The sequence below is a fragment of the Manacus candei genome, unplaced genomic scaffold, assembly GCF_025592945.1.
Source record: "Manacus candei isolate 608988 ecotype Guabito, Panama unplaced genomic scaffold, ASM2559294v1 h1tg000009l, whole genome shotgun sequence".
In the NCBI taxonomy this organism is placed as follows: domain Eukaryota; kingdom Metazoa; phylum Chordata; class Aves; order Passeriformes; family Pipridae; genus Manacus; species Manacus candei.
Window position 1 is genome coordinate 4,966,877 of NW_026138057.1, and position 23,134 is coordinate 4,990,010.

The 23,134-nt window shown below is 38.8% G+C and overlaps 1 protein-coding gene across 2 annotated transcripts in view; it reads right to left on the reverse strand.

Moving 5' to 3' along the window:
- Positions 1 to 23,134, reverse strand: part of SHANK2 (SH3 and multiple ankyrin repeat domains 2) — a 339,413-nt gene that overhangs the window by 231,067 nt on the left and 85,212 nt on the right. For both annotated transcript variants that reach the window (XM_051776895.1, XM_051776897.1), the window contains one exon: positions 19,659 to 19,725. In XM_051776895.1, coding sequence (XP_051632855.1) covers positions 19,659 to 19,725 — 67 coding nt within the window. The remainder of the gene's footprint in view (positions 1 to 19,658; positions 19,726 to 23,134) is intronic.

The following is a 23,134-nucleotide window of genomic DNA, read 5'->3' on the forward strand; positions in this document are numbered from 1 at the left end:
TGGGGGGAGTCCCAGGGAAAATAAGCTTGTAATGGGAAATTGGCAACTGATTTTTTCATTCAAATAAGAGGTAGTCAAAAGGAAAAGAAGAGGAAAAGTAAACATTGCCAATATTTTGGCATCTGTAGGAGTTCTCCAAAAAAAGCTTATCTAGGTTCCCTACAGCTTTAACCTGAGGAAAAAAAATGCACATTAATGCTGCAAAGGAGCTGACACTTCTCATCTGCAACCCACTCAGTCAAGGAACATCCACTTATATACCCTCATGCATTATTCACCAGGAAAATGGAAATAATCTACCAGTGGTTAAGCAGCTCAGAATCAAATGCAAATCAAGGGAAAGCAGTTAAGAACGAGGATCATTCACAACTCCTAACGGTCCTCCACACGACTGGAGACTCCCAGAGGAGCAGCACAAACCATTACAACTCCAATCCCAGCGGCGGCTGGTACAGCTTAGCCTGGAAATTGGCCTGTTTTGGGGGATGGAAAAAGCTCTGCCCTGTGCTCATCCTTTGAAAAGGAACTTGCTTTATTTTCCTTCAAGTAGTTTCTAACTTCTTGTCAATAAAGGTGGGTCCTTTGGCACACACATAAGGAAGTTTGATCCATTATTATTATTTTCACTAAATTCTCATGATCATTATAGCACTGACTACAGTCATGTTCATTCTTTACCTGAGTAAGAGATTTTGGACATACATACAAAAGTCAGGCATATAAATAAATTTCAGTTATTTAAAAAAATAATTCCAAAAAGGAACGTTCTTCATTTTCAATAGTAAGAATTAATGGGAATTATCTTACAACATGATTTACAACAATTATTTTATTAAGAAATATACAACAATAAACATTAAGATAAGAAAGAATAAATTAATTCTTAGATCGATCTCAGTTTTGAAGTTATATACCATTATTTAGAGGCTAATGTGAACAGCAGAGGTTTGCATAATTTCTGCAAGTTTATACAAATTACCCTGGACAAATTTTCCATGAAATCTACATGAATCTTGTACTATGAAGTGTTTCCATGTGCCTGAATTTATTATCTTCATTGCATACTCAGGTGGCTGTAAACTCCACGCATTAATATTCTTTATCAGAATTTAACAGCTTTAACCCTTCTGGTTTTAAGGACAACCATTATAACATGTCTAGGCTGTGCAGTTTTTTCAGACAAGACATTTTCAAGGGAAAAAAAAACTAGATTTAATCAACTAGTTATTTATTTCAACAATTAGCTGAACCCAAAAACTGTTGGCTACTCTAGACCTGATTTCATGAAGTTACAAAATGACAGGAAAACATTCTTGTCATAACTATAGTATAAAGTGTAAAATAATCAATAATAATCAAATATGCCTCACTCTAGGTAGCAAAAAAAATCCATTAATGTCATATATTTTTGCAGAGCTTTCAGAAATACATTTGACTATCAGAAAACCTAAGGAAAAAGAAAAATCCTAAATGTCAGATATTCCAGGTACAATGAGAAAAAGTGTTTCTAAACCCAGAATTTGAGATGAAAAATTATTTCAGTAAGAATTTGGCTGGATATTTACACATGGAAGACCAAGTACAAGCACATCCTAAAAGAATGTTCATCTCCAGTTCTCAGGATCCCAGGTGTCCTTCAGATGTAATGCTTTCACAATATATGCATTTGAAATCTGTCACACACAAGAGGCATTTCCTTGCCAAAAATAACCCTTAAATTTAAGATCAACTGGAAGCTTCAAAAATCCTTTACAATAAGCTGTTTATATCACTACACATTGTAAACACATTATCAAGATCCTTAATTAAACTGACTGTTCATTTAAGTTGAATAATTAAAAATCTATGCTTCGATTGCTGACCCGAGATACAAAACAGGAGCATGCTAGAAAAAAAAAAGGAGATGAAATATGTACCCAAATATTTTGCAAATACTTCAGAGCTGGCATTTCTCTTCAAATCCAAACTAAAGTGACCTTATTCTGAAATTTATGTGCTAAAAGAGAAAATCTTGAGTATCAGTAGACATAGAACTCTGATTTTGATTTCAAGCTTCTTTTGGGTCAGTGCTAATTAAACTGATTCTTTCTACATGTCTGAAAGAAAAACAAAACAAAACAAAACAAAAAGGTAGCCCTAATGACTTTATTTATATACATGTATATCTTGACCCAGTGTGTTCAGTTTTATGCAATTAAAAGATACTCAGCTTTGCAGAAAATATTCTTTATCTCATGATAAAAGAAGCTTAATGACTGATCTGGATTTTATCATTTTAAAGCATCTATTCATCTTTTGCCACAAGTAAGCAACTGATAAAATGTTATTTAACACCAAAATACAAAAGCTATTTGAAAAGGACACCCTGTGGGTTTCATGAGAGTAACATAAATGCAATAGCTCTGTTGTGAAACAAAAATGAGCAGAGTATACATGTGAATTGTCATGACAAAACCCCATTTTTCTTGTAATTCTGCATTTACAGAACTGTGTAAAGAAGGGAAGGCACAGGGCGCTATTTATTTGATAACGGTCTCTGATTATTATCTGTACTGGCCTGACATCTCACTAAATAAATTCTGGACTTGAACATTTTGCCTTTTTAAATAGCTGTGCTGTAAGAGCTCAGTAAAATGCTGATCTTGGGGAACAAGGACTCACACAGGAGTTAAGAAATCCCTTCATTTACCACTGGTGCACACTGACAGTCAAAAAACTCCCAGTGTCACCCAGTATCACCATGTCAGGCCCTTGCAGGCACCTCTCATCCAGTAGAGATGACTTTGGTGCTCTCAGAGTCAAATTTTAGGAGTTTTTACCATGAAAAAAAACCAACTAAACCACAGAAAACATTTGTCAAAATTCTGAGACTTCTTTACCATGATCTGATACTTGCCTGACCTTTCCTCACTGCCTGGAAGCAATTCAGCCAGAATGGTGAATTTAATCCTCCCTAACATGTATTTTAATGACTCATTGTTTTCCTATCTCTTCCTAGTTTCTGCAAAGCTTAATGAACTTGAGTATGATTATTAAAATGCTGCAAATAAAAAAAAATCCTTTATTTAATTTAAAAAAACCTATATAACAAAAACAATTTAGCTGTGAGCAGTAAAGAACATTCTAAAATTAGAGTCAGTTGTGTTAGGGATGGTAGCAAAATGTCTAAGCCATATGCTAGTGTAATATAAGGTACATATGTCCTTGCAACTTGCTCCTTCAGAAATCATTATAACTGCTACAGCGCAGCCTTAATCCAATAACTTTAGATTTTAATTTGCATATAGAACCAGATCAGTATGAACATTTGGATATCAGAAGTACATTACAGTTTATCTTCCTGTGTCAAGAACATGTTGTTACCAAATAATCAGTATAAATAAATGGAGAATCTTTGGTTTAGAACAACTCTTTACTCCCAACTTACTCCATTTTTTTTCCCTTGGAGAGAAGACACAAAGCAGATTTTTAAATGTGTGCAGATATTTTTCAGATTGCACAGGACACAGTCCACCAGCAGCCAGGAAAAAAAAGATTTTGTCTTTTTTCTTCTCTGGGAGAAAACCCAAACACACCCTAAGATAAGGCACTAGCCTAAATCCACACTAATTTATGTGGTTTTTATCCAGATTTACACTTCTTTAATAAAGAACACGATTTGTCACTTGCATAACAGAGTTTAGGCAGCAGAAACACTTCCCCCATTATTTGAACTCTTTCCCTCCTCAGCAGAGAATAAACTACAACTGGTTATTTAGAAGTAGCCAAGGGTGGAAAACAGAAACACTGACTGGAAAGAGGAAAGAATGAAGGGCAGAGAAATTCCTTGGTACCTCTGGCAGCCCTGATGGTCATTTACAGGATGAAATCAAGTCTACTGTTTAATCACTAAGTCCTTCCTAAATAGTACTCCCTCCAAATCTCTGGACATGACAAAAATTATGTTTAATTGCATCAAATTTCTGCCAGTAAACAACTTTTGAAATGTATTTTCTAAGGTACTCCCCCAGAAGAATAAGTAGCACTTATTCTGTGTGTTAACCCACAAGGATTTTGACTCAAGTGGATCTTCTCTTGCTTAAGAAGAAAACCACACAAAAAATCCTTCAGTGCAGGCACGTGGAGAGAAACCTCCACCAGCTTTGCCTTCAAGTTTCAGCTTTTTCCAGTAAAGATGATGAAAGGGAAAATCTTCTCCATCATCAGAAAACCTATGTCCTCCCACTATGCAACTAAAAAAACCCACACAAACCCAAAAAGGTGACACATTATTTACTACAAGGAGAGAAGGACAGTCCTGTGTTAGAAAGCCAAAGCATGTTCAATATTAGGGATCTAGCTAATTAAATTTGCTTTCATTTAGTTGAACTAAGCAATGTCAGATTATTTCTTACATTTTTTGTCTCTCCTGGTTAACTTCACCTGTATGAATGTTCCTCTGTTGCTTAAAAAGATGTCTGAATGAACACTGTTATGAAAATGAGGCAAAAGAAAAAAAAACACCTCTGTCCTAAGTACAGATTGGACTTAGGAAAAGGAAGAAAGTCACCAGGATTTTGGGATCACTTTTGACTAGCTTCAATTCCTGAACTCCAAACTATATGTCACAGAACTTGTAAAATAGGGAAGTTCCTGGATCCAATCAAAGACCAACAAGTGTTTGCAAAAGAAAAAGAATTTTAGCTTTGGATCAGTCAAGCTCTGAATAGGTGATAAAGATTTCCCTGCATAGAATTCAGCTTTGCTCTCTTTTAGGGAAAGGGGGAAATTTTCCTTAAGAAATAATCTTAGTTTCCCATAAAATTGCCGAGGGAAAGGAAAAGTCAACATGCAGAAATCCCTGTAACTGCCTCAGATACAGGAAAGGGTTGTATCTTCTAAGGGAATACAAGTTGAATAACCAAGGCAAAGAACTGGTGCACAGAGGAATAATGCAGATCAGAGAGTTGGCACTGACAAAAGTGAAAGAAAAACAAGGAAAGGTGACAACAAAAAAAAAAAAAAAGAGGAAAGAAATCATGATTAAATGGGAACTGATCTGAAACAGGCAAGATGTAATTAGCTGAAAAAATGTAATATCTTTATTGGGGGTGAAATTAGACAAATCCAATACAGGATTGGAGTAAGAAGTGCTAAAAAAAAGCTCAGGGATGTTACAGCCAATCACAAATTGATTGCGTGTTGTTGGGGCAGACAAATGAGCTCATTCTACGCATTCCTCAAGCCAGACTGAGCTGTTAAGATACACTAACAATCCCCTTGCTTGGAGGGTTCCCAATGTTAGACACAGCTCAAAACTAAGCTTAGGTCTACAGTTTCCAGTTTGGGGTCTCCCAGATGCTGTCCCTGAGCACATGCAGACAAAAACTTCTGGGATTGCCTTCAAAAGACACAGACCTGGAGTCACAGAGATGTAGAAAAGAGCAAACACAGCACTAAATGCAGACAGAACATTGCCTTAGGCACTGAGTCCCTGTTACACAACCACAGTACTGCATATCATAGAATCATAGAATCAGACGGGTTGGAAAAGACTCTGAGAGTCCAACCCTTGACCCAATCCCGCCGTGGTTCCCAGACCATGGCACTGATGCCACATCCAGTCTCATCTTAAAAACCTCTGGGGATGGTGAATCCACCCCCTCCCTGGGCAGCCTATTCCAATGTCTGATTACTTTCTCTGTAAAAAATTTCTTCCTAATATCCAACCTAAACCTCCCCTGGCACAGCTTAAGACTGAGCCCTCTTGTCCCACTGCTGGTTCCTGGGAGAAGAGACCAACCCCCACCTGGCTACAACCTCCTGTCAGGGAGTTGTAGAGAGTGATGAGCTCTCCCCTGAGCCTCCTCCTCTCCAGGCTGAACAACCCCAGCTCCCTCAGCCTCTCCTCACAGGACTTGTGCTCAAGTCCCTTCCCCAGCCTTGTTGCTCTTTTCTGGACCTGCTTCAGCCCCTCAATGAATTGAGGGGCCCAGAACTGGACACAGCACTCCAGGGGTGGCCTCACCAGAGCTGAGTACAGGGGAAGAATCACCTCCCTGGTCCTGCTGCCACACTGTTCCTGAGCCAGGCCAGGATCCATTGGCCTTCTTGGCCACCTGGGCACACTGCTGGCTCATGTTCAGCCTCCTGTCAGTCAGCACTCCCAGGTCCTTTTCTGCAGGGCTATGGATCAACCAGGAAGAATTTAAGGGACAATAAGAGTGTCCAAAAGATCTCCATAGGGAGGATTGAAATAGTTCGGTTAGTTTAGACTTAGTAACCTTTTTTTGCCTTACTGTCAGACTGCAAGGCATTTTAAGCAGTTCTCCATTGTTTTTCTGGGTTTCCACCCCATGAATATCAACTGTACATCAACTACCACCAAGCAATAGCCCAGTCCTTGCCCCTGCAGCCAGTTCAGAGTCCCTGTGTTGGCTTTGGGTTTCTGCACAAAGGACCAGAGCATCTCCTGTCCCCCCTCCAAGTTCCCTACTGCCTCCACAGTTGTCCGTTTTTAAGACAGACAATCACAGGGTTTAAGCACAATTTCCCCCTGTAGATCAGATGCCTCCTCCTCTGGGGAGAAAGAGTCATCGTGCTCCTCAACATCTCCTCACATTCTTCAGATAACTCAGTACTGGATGCTACATAAGATTGTCCTGGAATACCTGTGGATAAGGGGAAAAAATTCCAAGCCACTGGTACTTGAGAATCCTTTATTCAAAGGTATTTTTCATGGAATTATCTGCAAATACTCAATTGAGTGCTGAAATATAGCTAACAAAATGTACCATTCCACTGGTTATTTTATTTGTTTTTATATGCATCATTTCCTGCCTTTAATTTTAATTCCATGCCCTCTAAGAAATACAATCACACAGATATATCTTCCCCTTTAGTTCCCTGTAATAATATCATAGCAGTTTTCTCCAGCTATTTGCAATCTCCTCGTTCCCTTCACAGCTTTTCCAAGCCATAGAATGAAGAAATATGTAAAAATAGGCCACAAGAAGCCAGACACACTTGATCTGCACAGCAAAAATAGAGCTCTTTAGCACCTGGCACTCTCAAGAGTGTTAATGAAGCTGGCAAGATAAGCCATGCTTTGACCCAAAATAAAAAGTATAGCCCTCAAAAAAAGGATAAATTTGAACTAACACAAAATTTTTGTCTTTTGCTTTCTTGCAAGGTATGACCCCAGATATCTGGACTAGTGCAACTTTAATCTGTTAAAACCCCTGAGGTCAAATTGCAACATGTGCCTGAAATCCCAGAAATGCTACTCATGGATGGATGGGAAAGCCAAAGGAAGGGAGGGATACTCAAAGGACAAACCAGTCAGCTGAGAGCCTGCACTTAGGAGGCTTTTTTCAGGAGCAACAAATCATTTCCTCAGGATAAATAAATGAATTGTGTTAAATTATGGATTTGATAAGGCACATTGAAAACTGAAAAGGCATCACAGATTTTATGTTAAATTTTGCTATCTCAGCTGTTCCAAAGAGACAGAAGAGGCAGTTTTCCATGCAGGAAATGCTACAGTGCAAAAGATTATACAGAAATAATGGAAATTTATCAAGTAATGGGTTTTTTTGGTGAGCGAATAATTTCAGAGAGGTAATAAAATCTGGGCATTTTATTTTCATAGTTTCCATATTTCTGAAAGCCAAAGAGAAGGATGACAGGTTTAAGATGGTATCTTGACTTGGGTACTGAAGTGCAAGTCTACCGGAGTCAGGAGAATTATAATTAACAGAAAGCAGAGATACTCCTATATACACAAATAATACAATCTTAATGCTGTAAATTTTCCTGTCTCTCCAATTCAGTAAATCTTTTGTTTTCATTCAGCATGGATTTCAACCAATTAGAGCCACTTGGCTGGAGAACATTCACTCTGCAACCTCTTCTGAGTCAAGATGGTGTCACAACTCTGCCTTTTATTTATTTATTTGGAACAATTACTTCAGCAACACTACATAGAAAATGGAGCAGAAAATAGTCTTTTGACTTCAAAACCTGCATATCAAATTATCAAGAAAGGAAAAGGTAAAAAAAAAAATCCAAAGAGAACAGAGATTTACTGAGAAAACAAACTTGATGCACCCCAGGACTCTCAGCAGGGCAGAGTGTAGGAGACCAGAACAATTGTCCAGGTGGAAAATGTTCAGCCACATATCACGGAATGAGTGAAGAGAGATGCTCCAGCGAAAGTGGTGTAAACCCAGAAGCTCATTCCATAACCAGCTTATTTGTGTTTATAGCTATAGTTACACCCAAATACAAAAAGAGGTTTAGATAGGCTAGGAAATAAAACTTTGTCAGCTTGGTTAACTTGGAAATTGAAGAAATTAAAATTTTCATCCCTTAACAACATGTACCATCCCTAAATTCTAGTTTAAATTACTATTTTCAGTTATTCCAGAAAACTCACAAAGACAGATAACTCCGAAATAATTATTTCTCTGATATCCTTAAAAACAGTTAATGTAAGAAACTACATATACTTCCTTTAGGACTTCCACTTGTGATTGGAAAGAACCATGGAAAACAGTAAACAAGACATCCTTCTGATTCATCAGCTACAAAAATCATCTAAACACATTAATTTGTCAATGAAGTGGAAATCTGGCCATGAAATAAAATAGAAAAAATAAAAATCTCCAAACACCAGCTCATTAAAATGGACAGGTAATGACAGAAACAATTCAGGTAGTATCATTTGCCTTGGATTCCTTGGAATCTCTGTTCAAGATCCTAAGGAGAACTAATTTAAATACTCAGCAAGTGTTTACTCTGAGATATCTTCCACAGTGTGACAAGACCTTGACTGCAAGAGATGCAGCTTATCCTGAACTCCAAGGGAAAGACTGTCAACTCAGACACAGCCCAGGAGATTGAGATATAAATGGAGTAACCAGTGTGAAATGTTGTGAACAGTGTGAAATACAGTGTGAAATATTACACTCATTACAAAGCTGTGCCTTTCTGCTTCAAAGCCTATCCCTTTATCAAGCCTCATCTATAATTTGACAACAAACCCTCAGTGTTAGGATACTATTTCCTTTTAAAGAGATTGCATATTACCAGATCAACTTTCACAAAAAGTTCTGACACTTGTTATTAAAATCAGATTATTCAGAAGATATTAAAAGAAATTTCTTTGGTGAAGCTTCAGTTCTTAAAAGTAAATTGTCAAACCACTGTGTATTGAATGGGAAACATAACATCAACTTCATTTCGATAAATAACCTGCTTTGGATGAAAACTGGTACTGTGCAAGTTTCGAGCTGGCTTCCTGCCAAGTCCCCGAAACTCGACAACAAGGACCTGCCTCCCAGAGAGGGAAAAGAAAAAAAAACCAAGCAGCCAAAGCTATAGCAAATATATATATATATATATATATATATATTACATATGAGACAGATACACAAAAGGAGAATACCACACACAGAAGGGGGGGGGGGGGAAAGGGGAAGGGAGAAGGACAAAAAGGGGCAAGGACCGAACAAGCCAACCAGCCAACCGAAGGCAAACTAGCAAAAATCTCACCACTTCCCTTCGAACAGGCAGGATGGCTAGACACGGCCCAAGGCTCTCCCCTCACGCGTGGCAGATAACGGTAGTCACTGTAGGCCTCAGCTCCAGATAAACCAGACCAAAACAGGGACCCGCCGTTCTCGAACCTCGCCGGAGAGGAAGAGAGCGAGATGCCTCCCGCTGGCCTTATTTATACCTCAAGTTACGTAAAGGAATAGCATGGAATACTTCCGTGATCACTTTTCTAGTTCCTTCCTGGTTACAAGTTGGTCTCCAGGAAGGCCTAGAGTGAAACCACCACAGGTACGTTTAGCTGTTAAAAAGCAATGTAAATATAAATTCAGCATAATAGAAAGAGGAATTTCAAGTAAGGGAGTCAATGTAGTGCAATAAATCTGTTCAAAAGGGAGAATACTAACAATTACTGAAAAGGCCAACTTAAAAAGGGTCTTTGAACTGATCTAAAAAGAGAGATATTATCCTTGCAATCACTAAGCTCATACTAACACTTAGGTTTTTATTCATACAAAGTTTTTTTTAAATACAAATACTTGTTTCATATGATTGGCAATGTAACCAAATTGCATTTGTATTTGGAAGGCTTTCCCCATCCAGACTCAATTATTCCATGCAAGTTGTTCCTTTCCCCAAATGAGAGTTACATTGAACCTAATTCTTTCCAATAATGCAGTGATTAAGATACACAATGGCACACAAAAATCCACATATTCAGAAGTTACAAATCCAGTCTTGTGCCATTAGTCTTAACCTTGTGGTCTACTGGCAGTTTAATTACATAAAGGAAATTATTGGGTGCATAGAGAGGTTTGTGATGAAGTGCTCAGCATTAGGACCTACTTTACACACTGACTTTCATGCGGGTTTTCTTTTTCCCTCTCCTCCCTTTTTTTTGTTTGGTTGGTTTGGTTTTCAGGGTTTTTTTGGTTGTTTGCTGGGTTTTTTAGCCCATCTCTGCATTTACTTTGGGAAACAGAGGAATGTTCTTCAGGAAGCATTCCTGACTATTTTTATCAATCTTATTTTGCCTTTTATTTATATATATATATATATATATATATGTATAGCTCCAGCATTTATTTCATGTTCTTTCATCTGTTTTTCCTGTGTTCTCACCATTGTAAATGGAAGAAATAAGAGAGCCATGGGAGTCTGCACACATCTAGTTCTCCACTCATCTTCCCTCTATTTTTGACCTGGCTTCCATTTGAAATCCCACATGGTATTTGACACAATCTTGGAGAGCTCTTGAGGCTCATGTTGAAAAATGATTTAAAAAAACCACATTAACTTTTCAGGAATAGCAGAATTTTCTGTGAGACTCTTCAAACAATTTTTCTTCTGTAGCACCCCTTGTTGGGCTGCCTCCCTTACCTCAATAGCCACTGGTTTTCTAGTATCCTAATATTGCTATTGCCCTCCAATCCCTCCTGTTTTGTTACACAGAGACCTATACATATATATATATATATATATATAATGATTGAAATACACTGATCACAGAACTCCCAGTAGGCACAGCCTCTTAAAAAAGGCACAATTACAGAAAGTTCAGGGAGACAGATTTTAGTGCAGCCTGAGAAGGCACTTAAGATAATACTGATCAAACTGCGGTAGAAATAAAACCCACCCGAGTCCATGGTATTTTCTTACATTTAATTTAAACCTCCATTCAAGTTTTACATCTCCTCCTCAGAGTTTTTCCTTTCTAATAGTTCAGACCAGCTCTCAGTTTCTAAGGAGGGAGTGGCTTTAGGAGAGAAATGTGGCACAGACGCAGTACGGTTAAGGAGACTCAGCTACACTCAGTTGCTGCAGCCAAAATGATGTTAGAAACAAGATACATCTCTTTAAAGAAGGGGTGATAACTCCAGAACAAGTAAAACAAAAGGATTCAAACCCATCAGATCACAAGACCAGGCTACAGTTTTCCAAATACCATTTACAGTATAGCAGATCTTTAACAAGACAAAATGTTTTTCCTGTTTATGATCCAGTTCAAGCAGGATTCAAACTATGAGAAGGTCAGACAGCATGATCACATAAACCTCTTCCAGTTTTATGATCTATGACCTATAAAACTGGATCTGAGATGACTGAATAAATTTCAGGTCACATATAAACTCAAAAGTGCTATTTTCTTTTTACATCCCCTCAGCCTAATTCAACTCCTTGACTTATTCTAATACCTGCCCTTGTCCCCCAAAGATATCCTGGTGTAGGATCAGACACCTTGTCTGGAAGGCTGATTTGGAAAGTGAATTCCTGAGGGATGGGTCACCTGCTGACCATTTCCAGCAACTCCAAAGGGAGCTACCAGTCTGAACAACACTGGGAATTTCACTCACAGGGACTAACTGGAAATCATTATGGTAAGTTGCAGTGAAATACTAGTTCAGGATTTCAGCATGTGAGAGTTTTGCTGTCTGCTCCCAACCTGACCCTCGATCTGCATATTTAGCCCAATAGCATGGATTTCACCAGAATTATGGATTTCACCAGGATTTTTGAGGATTGTACAACCCACTCAAATACTTAATTTCTCACTTTACAAAACATAAATCTTACTCTTTGATATACAAAAATACATTTCGTTTTTGTCCCCAGTCAGAGCAACTATCCCTGGCATCCTCAAATCATTTTTTTTTACTTCATTGTGTTTTATAGACATATTTCTTTTTTTAATTCAGTGACTAGCACTAGATCTGTATACGGCCTCTGATTTTACTCACCTGTCCAGCACCTCAGAGGTGTCAAGCCAGTGAAAGTTATTAAAAAAACCCCAAGAGTAAAAAAGCCACTACCAGTGGCAGATCATGCCTTACAGTAGGCACATCCTCTAAGGGCTTGGGAAAGGTTTCTGACCCAACTCCATGGTGAAACAGCTCTGATGACAGGAATGTTACCAAAAAAAGGACAATTCCCAGCTGCTGGATACAACGGTCCCAGCCTAGAATGTGTGAAGAAGCATTTCTCCTGATGAGGAGCCAGTGGACTAGGAGAAACCTAGAAAGCAGATTTAGGGAAGGCAGGAGTTGGGAGCTCTGGAAACACTTCCAACCATTTGGGTCTGAACATAAAGACTGGGACAAGTCTCAAACATGCAGCAAGTCTGCCCCTTTCTTTCCACTCTTTCCCTGCCACCCTCCCAAACACCTCAGACAACTCCAGGGGAGCCCTGTGTGACCTGCACCCTGGAGTTTTTTGCCTGAGAACAAAACTAGCTCAAGGGCACTGAGCGCAGCCTGGGATTCCTCTGGTAGGTTATTTTTGGCTCATTACAAGGCTCTTCTGGTTCAGGCTGCAAAATAAACTCTTAACAGGAGTAGCTGTGGCAATCGTTGCCTACTTGGCATGTGGCAAGGACATGCTACAGACTGGTTTACAAAACCAGTCCAAATCTTTCTGAAATGGGCTGTATTTATACCAGCACTTACACATGGCATCAGTCGTCTCCTTACTTCCCTGCTCAAAATTTCAAGTAAACCTAAGAAATCAGACAATGACCACACCACTACATAATTTGCACTAGTCCCATGTTATATACACAGAATACATCAAATTCAAAGGCCAAGAACACTCAGTTTATGAAAATAAAGTTTAAACTTTGAAACAAAACTAGTTACTACACTGTTTTGCCCTAATACACACAAAGAAATAAATAACTTGTGATCAAAGGGAAAAAAGGAAACTACTGTAAGTTTTTCAAGCTCTGTCCTACATTTCAGTATGTAATTACATTAACACACAATTCCCAGTTTTCCAATTTGTTTGTTACCACATAGCAAGACTGAGCACAGGAAATTCTATTTCTTGCAACCCTTCAGAGAAAAACAGATAAATAATAGCAACAAATTTATTTCATACCAATCAGTACCTGTTTCCTTAGACGTCATTAATGTAAAGGGGTATTTTTCTATGGACATGAGAAATAATTATTAATTTAGCAGAGATATTTGAAAGAAACTGCAAAAGGAACATAAGATTATGACACTCTACCAGACAACATGCATTTAAAATGTGAGAAAGGAAGATCTCAGTGGTTTTGCCATCCTGATTACACTAAAATCATGCTTTTTTTCCACCTTAAATACTTTCTAGCACATGAAACAGGTTAATGTTATTCACAAATGACAAATATAATACGTTTCTATCCCTTTTGCTTCTATTAAGTAACGTGATAAAAATAGAACAAGTCATTTCACGCCGCCGACAGTTTTGTAGATTTTTTTCTTTGATTTACTGACTTTTCTTGTTTCTGCTCTTATCTGTCTCAAAATGATTTCCCTCAACCTGGGAAGAATTCTGCAGGCATTTGATTGATGAAAATCAAAATTACTAAACAGTTCCCCAACCCAAAATAAATAAGTAAACAAATAGAATATTCATTGGGCTGGCCAGCATTTAATAGCAACACTCACAGTTGAAAAACCAAGATTGCTGACCTCAATCACTCTGATCTAATTAAAGAAAACGAGTTAGAAGGGCAGTTCTATCACAAACCAACTCATATCCTTGTGTTTTGAAATACCTGTTCTGCTTATTCTATGACAAAATACATTTCCTAAGATGTCTACAGTCACAATGCCAATTAAAAAATATATTTTACTCATAGCTGAAAAATATTTTATTTAAGAGCAATTTCCCTATGTGGAATATATATACAGCCTACCATATTAGCAGATTTTCAATATTATAAATATAAAAAAATCCATGTGAAAGCACAGACAAACCATCACATACACATATCTCTGCATAATTATAGAGGAATACAGGAACTCTGACTTGAAGCCTAGCAACAGTATCCAAGTATTAGTTACTCTGCTAATCAACTACCAAAAACTCACACACAAGCTCAATGTGTTTCATTTTTCTAAAGCAAACAAAAAATGAAACAAAAGAATCCTATTGCTTTTAGCTCCAGAGCTGCTGAAGGACAAGATGCACAATATAAAACAAACCTTGTTCACTTGAAGAAGAACAACCCATGTCATTTAATCCATGTGAAAATTCATCTCATCACAAAGGACCAAGGCAAAAGAGAGCTTTAAAAATAGGTTATCCAAGCCAAAGGATTATCAGCTTGCAACATACTTAATATCTGCCTATCTGTATCTAATGAAAGCTTCAATATTCTTACATATATGATTGGGTTTTGTACCTCCATTCTATAGAAGCCATAGTAAATTCTGTATAGCAAATGCTTCCTAAATCTGCTGTGCTCATTTACTCACAGACAGCTGCAGGCTGGATGAAAACAATCAGGGATTAACTTTTCTATTCATCACATCTTTTAATCCATTACTTTGTCTTAGTTTGCAATAAATGAACATATAAAGTTAAATAAATTATAAGTGTGCCATAGCTAGTTAAAAAAAGTAGTTTAAAAGGGACATTATTATTATTATTATTTTTAATGATGTGTAACTGCTGTACTTTACATCAGTACATGTAATGTATTAGAGCAGAAAGGATGATGCAACAATAGTCACTGAGATGCAATAAACTTCTGTGTTCCAAAGACTTCCAAAATAAGTAATAATTAAAATAAGCTACTTTGATGTTGTTATTATTCCTCAAAAAACTAATTTGGGGGGGATGATGAATTGAAATAATCTGAGAAGCTGTGTTAAGCATTTCATTCTGCTTGTAAAACAAGCTTCTAAGTACCTTATGGTAATAGGGTTTCTTGCTTTATGAAAAATACTATTGTAATTTGTTTCAAATAGGATTACTTTTTACGTGATATGGCAATTTTCATTCACCTTTCAAACAGCTGCTGAGAAAACAAAAGGGATTCCTTCATAAAGACATTAACACAATTAAATCTGGATCTCGTTTTTAGTTCTTTACTGGTATCCTTTTACCCCCTCCTTTGACTCATTTATCTTTTATGTTTGTCTTACACAACTGCATCATCCCTGTTTGAAATGACTAACTTAAACTTTCCTGTTAGTAACCACCTAGCAAGGTGGTTTTTATCGTACTAAACCACAGGAATCCCTTGCAAGGTTTTTTTTTTTCCTCAGTTTGTTTCTGAAAATGGCAGCTGAGTGAAAAAGAAATATGGTTATCTGTGCTAAATGCTGTTCATGCCACAGTTCCAACAAACTGGTCACCCAGACTGCCTGGGATGGGAAGATGGACTGGCAACGGAGGTGGTGGGAAAAGGAGCATGGTGAGAAAGAAGTGACTTGCTCAGAGAAGGGAGAGGATGTGTGAGAGACTACACAGCTTGAAACTTCCTGAGGGAAAGGTCAAAAATTTTTAACAAGTTGGAACAACTACTGGATTTTTATGTTGATACTGTGGCTAAGAGGAAGCAGGTTCTGTAAAGCTCCAGTTTGATGGGAGACACAAGGGCTTACAGCCAAAGAAGAATTTAACTGCTCAGTGCAACCCTGCCTGGACGTTTATGTACTGATCAGACTGACGAGAAGAGTTCAGGGGTTCGGGTTCTAGGTTCGGGTTCCCCCCTTCCACAGACTGCCCCTCATTTCATCATGAGCTTCCTCTGTGAAATTATCCCAGAGACAGATTGCTGCACCCACCCAGCATGAGGATGTGAAAGGAATGAGGCCTTCTTCAGACTGAAGTAACAACTGGGAAGGGAGGAGGGAGAGGAGGGAGAACATCTGAACATCTCAGAGAAAATCCACCAGCTCTGACCCCTAAATCAGAAACTTCACTTGAAAATCTTCTGTTTTTCTGTTTTGGATACAACCCTTAATTCATTTTGCTTCTACAAAAGGGAAGCAGGCAGCCTTCATCTCTCTGACTAAACATGTTTTCTCACATTGGCCCTAAGTAGATGCTTTTATCTGGTGAGATCTGAGTGAAATAACCAAACACACCTTAGAAAAACATCCCTCTCTTATAGTCAGATGTCACATTACTCCAGAGGTCATTATTTTTATCTTTTTTGGCTCTAAAAGAAATATTTTTCCATTTTTTTCTTTTTACAGAACTGTGAATTCTTATGATTATTGCAAAGAAAGTTATTTTATATATGCTTAATTTTTCAGAATTTGAACACATCTGTCCAATATAAGTTAATTCAGTTTATAATTAAATTAAAAGAACAATCTCTGTGGGATTTGATCTGCAGAACAAAGATTTAGTGGCTCTGCTGTAAATTAGGATTTTCTACTGCTAGAGGATACCCTGGTCGTTCTCCACCTGAATTGCTTCTCCATCATCTTCAACAAGAGGGACAGCCTTAGCACCACAGTTTGGCAGAGATTCAGGCAAAAGGGAGGAAAAAACCAAAAAAATTAAAAAACAGCTCCCTTTTAGACATTTAATTCAGCCTCTTCCATACGCAGTGCCACCCTCCTGCCTCAAGAAGGCTGAGCTGCAACCACTGCTACAACCAGAGCAGCTCGTTCACCCCAAGGCACAGGACCAGGAATCACACTGCTGTCAGATCCCTGGAACCGCAGTTTTGGCAACATTACTGGAAAGCAGCTTTGTGACTGCTGACAAACTGGGAGACACCCACACAATACCTTCTGCAATCAAAGTACCAGCAACTTCCTACAGCAGCAGTTTGGGACCACAAAATTATCTAAGAGTAATGTTAATTAGCACATGTCAAAACAGATGGACACGAGGAGTGTAGCTCCTCAGAGATTTCAAGCAAATATTGTTTCTCATATTTTCAATACTCCAGTTTGAGAAATGTAAAAAATTTTTTCTGTCACCAGATAAAACCTGTTCTTGAAACAATAGTATTAAGTCAAGTCCAGCCTCCAATCACTACCACCAATAAAACAGTCACACCCTTAAGACGACACATCCAGGTAAGGAGGCAGCTTACTTTTGAAAAAAAAATATTATTGCCACTTCTATTACTTTGTTGTGTATTATGCTTGTATTTAAAAAAACATCTATGGCTAAAGCTACTGTGTACAAGGATCACTAAAAGTTAAAAGATTATGTTAGAACTTTTCCAAGAGCAAACTGGAATTTTGCCCAATGAATCAAGAGCAATGTGGAGTTTTCCGCAAACTCTCATTCCACTGAATGCTATTTGGAATAATCAAGAATATCATTGACAAGCTGACTATGAAATGATTGAACAGCTCATCATCTACAACCATAAACCTCCACAGACAAGAGACCCCACCCAAAAAGCTGCACATATGTCAAAGCATTTCCCACAGTTGTAGCTTATTATTCAATGAGTCTAAAATAATTACAAAATACAAAGTGATTACAGTTATTAAATGAGCCTAAAATAATAACAATAAGGTTTAATTAACTGGTTGGATATCAAAATTCAGCATCTAACCAAAAATGCACTTTCTGAGATGAATGATGACATGTTTCTCAAGTGACTCGAGTTTGATCTGTCCTTATCTCCTTGAGAATACTCCTCAAGCTCTTTGCTATTCCTTCCCCCTCTGTTGCCTCTAAGGAGGTACATTACTCAAATGATATATGTTGGAATACATCCAAAACCATATGGATATAGTGGATAACCAGACAAGTATGATAAGCTAAAGCCAGCTTGTTGAAGATGAAATGCTGACATCATTCTGCACATTCATCATCACACCAGCTCTCAGGTTTTCTGCTCAGGATTTGGTTCTTTGATTTACTTTTTTTTTTTTTAACTGGAAGACATTCTAGAAATAGACATTTTGATGACTTCACTTTTTTTTTTTTTTTAGAGTGGTAAATCTTAAAGGAAAAATGTCCAGCTAACTTAAATTAGGTAGGAGGAAATAACTTAATATTTAATCTTAAAGACAAATCTACTGATTTAAATAGTTATGCTCAATCTACCACCATCTTGCAAAGAAATGCAGGTCAATCATGGAAGCACCAATATTTCTACTTTTCGGTGGAAAAGTGAAGGCGTCAGGAAAATTTGGAGACTATCAAGAACTAACAGGGCAGAAATTAAGGGAACATTTGAGTCTAAACAACTATTTCCTTTCATTTAAACATCTTCACAGAGTCATAAAAGCATTAGCCATATGCAAATATAAACAACAATAAACCTATTAGGAATAACTGATTTGGTTTTAGTTAATTTTTTACAGACTATTAATAAATCCAGAAGGATGAAGAATTCTTACATGGAAAGAAACTGTCCCACTATCCCAGGGAAAAAACCTTTCAAACTCACTATGAAATTTATGTAGAAATTATGACTTTGATGCAATGTGTCCTCAGTTTTCTGAACGAGCTGAAAGTATCACAGAGCTACAAAAATTCACATTACCACATAAAATTTTTAATTATATCCCTGTAGACCATATGCAACCAGGAAAGGGAATGGAAAGCAGTCCTTAATCCAGAGCAATTTTTAATCTTAAATTTCATGTGAGCTGGCCTAATTCTCCATATAAAATAAATACTATCAAGTTACAGATTTGCATCACAGAGTTAAACCAGAGCACACTAAACAGACCCTCCTCATTCAAAAGAAATACCTTTTTTTGTTCAACTTCAGGATGTTTCTGTGAAGCTTTAATTTACTTGAATGAAAGCATTTTAAATCATTTTTATGAAACTGTATTAGGAATCACTTTTATCAAACTTGGTTTTATTTTAATGATGAATCTCTCTACGTAAAAAATCTTTAAAGAGCCTTAAGGTTTTCCAGTGAGGGGCCTTTAATGCCTGTCTCTACCCTTCAGCCAGCGCCACACACCAAACTCCGTGACAGGAAATGTTTTCATGGATATCAAAAGTTGGATTCTGCCACAGATTTATTTAATTGTAGGGAATCATCTTTCTCCATCTTCTTCGGACCAATTATTCCTACTGAAAGCTGATTTTGGGCAATGCCAAAAATGCCTGCAAGAGCCTATTTGGCTCGTCCAGGTATGTGGGTGTGTATTTAATATGTTACAAACTGATTTATACTTAAAAAGCATCTACCATTCTTACGCATTACCTACCAAATTTTCATTTTCAGAGCATATTTTGAAAACATTTCAGCTTTTTCCCCCATCTTCATTTTTTTAGAAGAGTTACCTCCCTGAAATTATACTTGTCATCAGCCCCGTAGTCAAATCTCACATAGAACCAGATTTAACATCTTTGCAAAATCCTGGCTTAAATATGTGGAGCTTATTTGCAGTGTCTGTTAATAGTTTGCTTACCAATATCAGCTTCCCTGTGATTCTTGATATATTCAGCAAGCTCAAAATTTCCAGCTATTATAGCCACCTAAAGGATTGCAAAATAGGTACAATTAATATATTGCCATCACTTGTTAAGAAGGAAAATAAACATGTTATAGTATCGGAAAAAACCATCATGCAAATATATTTTCATTTCACAAAGTGGAGTAACTCTGTATTGCTTCTATTCTGCAACAAAATTGAGAAATTATATCTTAATCTATTTGTAAGAGCACTGCCAGTCCCCCAGCTCCCCATTTCCTAGGATTGCTGTGATGGTGGGAGGCTCAGGAGGCTGCTGGAAGAGCTGCTGCTTTTCATGTTGTGGCAGTCAAACCCAGCAGTGAACATTAAACACAGCATCCCCAAAACTCTGGGAGCTGTATGGATGTATGGGGAATGCTACAGGAGCAGGCTTGGAGAGACACACTGAAGATATTATTTCCCTTTAACTGCTCCTTCCTCACCACTTACCTGAACAATAAAAACAGGAGCTAAAATGCAAAGCACATGAGACAACTAGGGAAGAAGGACCAAGAACAACAAGTATCAGGTATCAGTAAGACACAAAAAAAAAGACAGAGAAACTGGTAGTCACACATGGGTTTAGGGTTCAAATCAAAACAAATTAAGTTCTAAAATCACAATTTTCTTTTTCATTTATTTCCTGGTTGTTGAACACAGATGTGTAACTACATATTTGGAATTCCTATCTAAATGCACTTAAAAAGAGAAACATCTCCACTGGGTGATTTGGTTATGCCATTGGTGTCCCCTCACATTTTCTTCTCCTATTTTTAATCTGAATATTGTCTTTTCTGGCCCCATTTTGCAGCTATCAGATGCTGTCCCCCTATTGGGGGGTTTTCCTGGTGTATGTACAAGGTATTTGTTGGGCTGACCTTTCCCGTAGAAGCTTCTGCATCTGCAGGGTGCAGGTAAAAGAAAAAGATATTAAAAAAGCCTGCTTTGGGACTTTCCTGGATACAGGGCTATTGTCAGACATGAGAAATTAATGAAAGCTCAAGGAAATTCCTGAGCTGGTACCAAGAAAGATTTTCTGCTGGTTTGTGCCTCTCCACAAATCTCAGGGATAAAGAAAAACCTAAATGCTGGAATGGTCTTAGGGAGGTTTATGAAGTACAGTTAATGTTATATCTTTTAATGTAACAAGCATTAGATCTTATTTCTGCACTCAGCACAGGAAATTGAATGGACAATTTTATTTACTAGCAATCAAAACAAACTAATGTGGAAATCTTTGAAAAATGGAGATTTTACACACAAGCAACAAGCTACAGGAAGAAAACCTTAACTATTATGTCGATAAGATTTTTCAAAGTTGCTTAAATTATAGGCTCAGAGCAGGCTTAAACCAGGGATCATGACCACTACATCCACTTCACCTAAAAATCAAAGAATTACACATATAGAAAATATATGCACTTCTGTCATAGGTTTGAAAAGAGATGTTGGATTTTTTTTCCCTGGAGTCCCATTTTTTTCCTCCTTCCCACCCCCCATCTGTTTATTCCGGGATGGGGAGAGTCAGGGAGGGGGTGGGTGATAGAGCAGAGCACACTCTGGGTAGCGCAGGAGTGGGGGAAGGGGGAGGTTCCCTGCGAGCGCAGTTATTGGGGGCACGGCTGGAGAGTCTTTTGGTCAGAGGTTTTTGGTTTGGTTGGCTGACCAGACAGAGTGGGGAGGGGGGGCCTGGTTTTGGCCGCCTCCTTTTCTTTTCCTGAGAGGAAGTTTTTTTTTCCCACGGGACACCTCGCAGAGAACAACTGAGAGAGAGAGAGAGAGACTGACCCATTTCAGAGGGGGGGGACCCAGAAGGGAAGTCACAGCCAGCAGAAGTGGCCCCAGTGCAGAGGAAGAAGTATAACGCCGAGTCAATATGCCCAGTTAATGAGGACGGGAAACCAGGGCCTTCACAGCCAGTGGAGGACCCAGAACCTGAGATCATTCCCAAATCCCTGTCATATGACCAGCTCTGCAATATGTGGAATGATGTTACTTGACGCCAAGACAAGCCCATTTTGACCTGGCTGATTGTGGAACCTTATGGGTGAGGGCTTGCCACTTGATAGCAATGAAGCAAGGTATTTGGGATCCCTGGCCCAGGATGTGGGTATCAAGCAAGCATTTGTGAGAGAGTCAAGGCCCTTTTCTCTCTGGGAGCGACTTCTAACAGGTGTGAGAGAGAAGTTTGTTTACAGAGGCTTCCTGCAGCAGCACCATTATGAGATGGCCTGGAAGACCATGGAGGAAGGTATCCAATGCCTGAGAGAAATGGCACTGTTAGAGACACTTTTTGACAAGGATGGGCAACCCAGCCACAGCCCCGACGACATCAGGTGTATATCACAGATGTGGTGAAGCCTTTCACAGGTACGGCTACCTATATACACCACTTTCTTGGCATCATTGCACTTTGAAGGAAACAGAGAGACAGTGGGCTCTGTAATGAATAAACTCAGGATGTACAACAGCATGGTCCACACCCTGTTACGGGCCCGTATTTCCACTATGGCTGAGACAATGGCTGAGAGCCTCAAGGCACTGACTACAGAAGTACAAGATGAACAGAAGAAACTTAGAGAGGAGATGAAGGAAAACAGCTTCCACGTGGCACCAGTGCAAACCAGAGCCTCTGAAGTCAGACCCAGATGCTCCCCAGTTAGAGAGAGCAGACAGACCCCACGAACCAAGATGTGGCATTTCCTAGTCCATCATGGAGAAGACATGAGACAGTGGGACAGAAACCTACCCGTGCCCTAGCAGCCCGAGGACAAGAGCGTAAGGAGAGAGAAAAAGGGAAGCCCATGAGGGTAAGTGCAGTACCGGTATCTCATGGACAAGGATCTGACCTGCTAGAAGGTTCCTCCCAACTGTTTTCACAGGGAAAGAGCTGTGATGGTCCCAGCCAAGACCAGTGTTAGAGGGGCCCTGCCTCTAGCCACGGAGATGCACAGGAGAACCGTGTCTATTGGACTGTGTGGATCCAATGGCCTGGCACGTCAGACCCACAAGAATGCCAGGCTTTGGTTGATACTGGTGCTCAGTGCACGTTAATGCCCTCAGGACATGTGGGACCAGAGACTATTTCCATTTCTGGGGTGACAGGAGGGTCTCAGGAATTGACAGAGTTGGAAGCTGAGGTGAGCTTGACCAGGAAGGACTGGCAGAAACACCCCATTGTGACTGGTCCAGATGTCCCATGTATCCTGGGCACTGACTACCTCAGGAACAGATATTTCAAAGACCCCAAGGGACACAGATGGGTTTTTGGAATAGCTGCTGTGGAGACAGAGGTGGTTAAGCAGTTGAATTCATTACCGGGCCTCTCAGAGAACCCTTCTGCTGTGGGATTGTTGAAGGTTGAGGAACAGCAAGTGCCAATTGCCACCACAATAGTGCATTGTCGGCAGTACCAAACGAACTGAGATTCT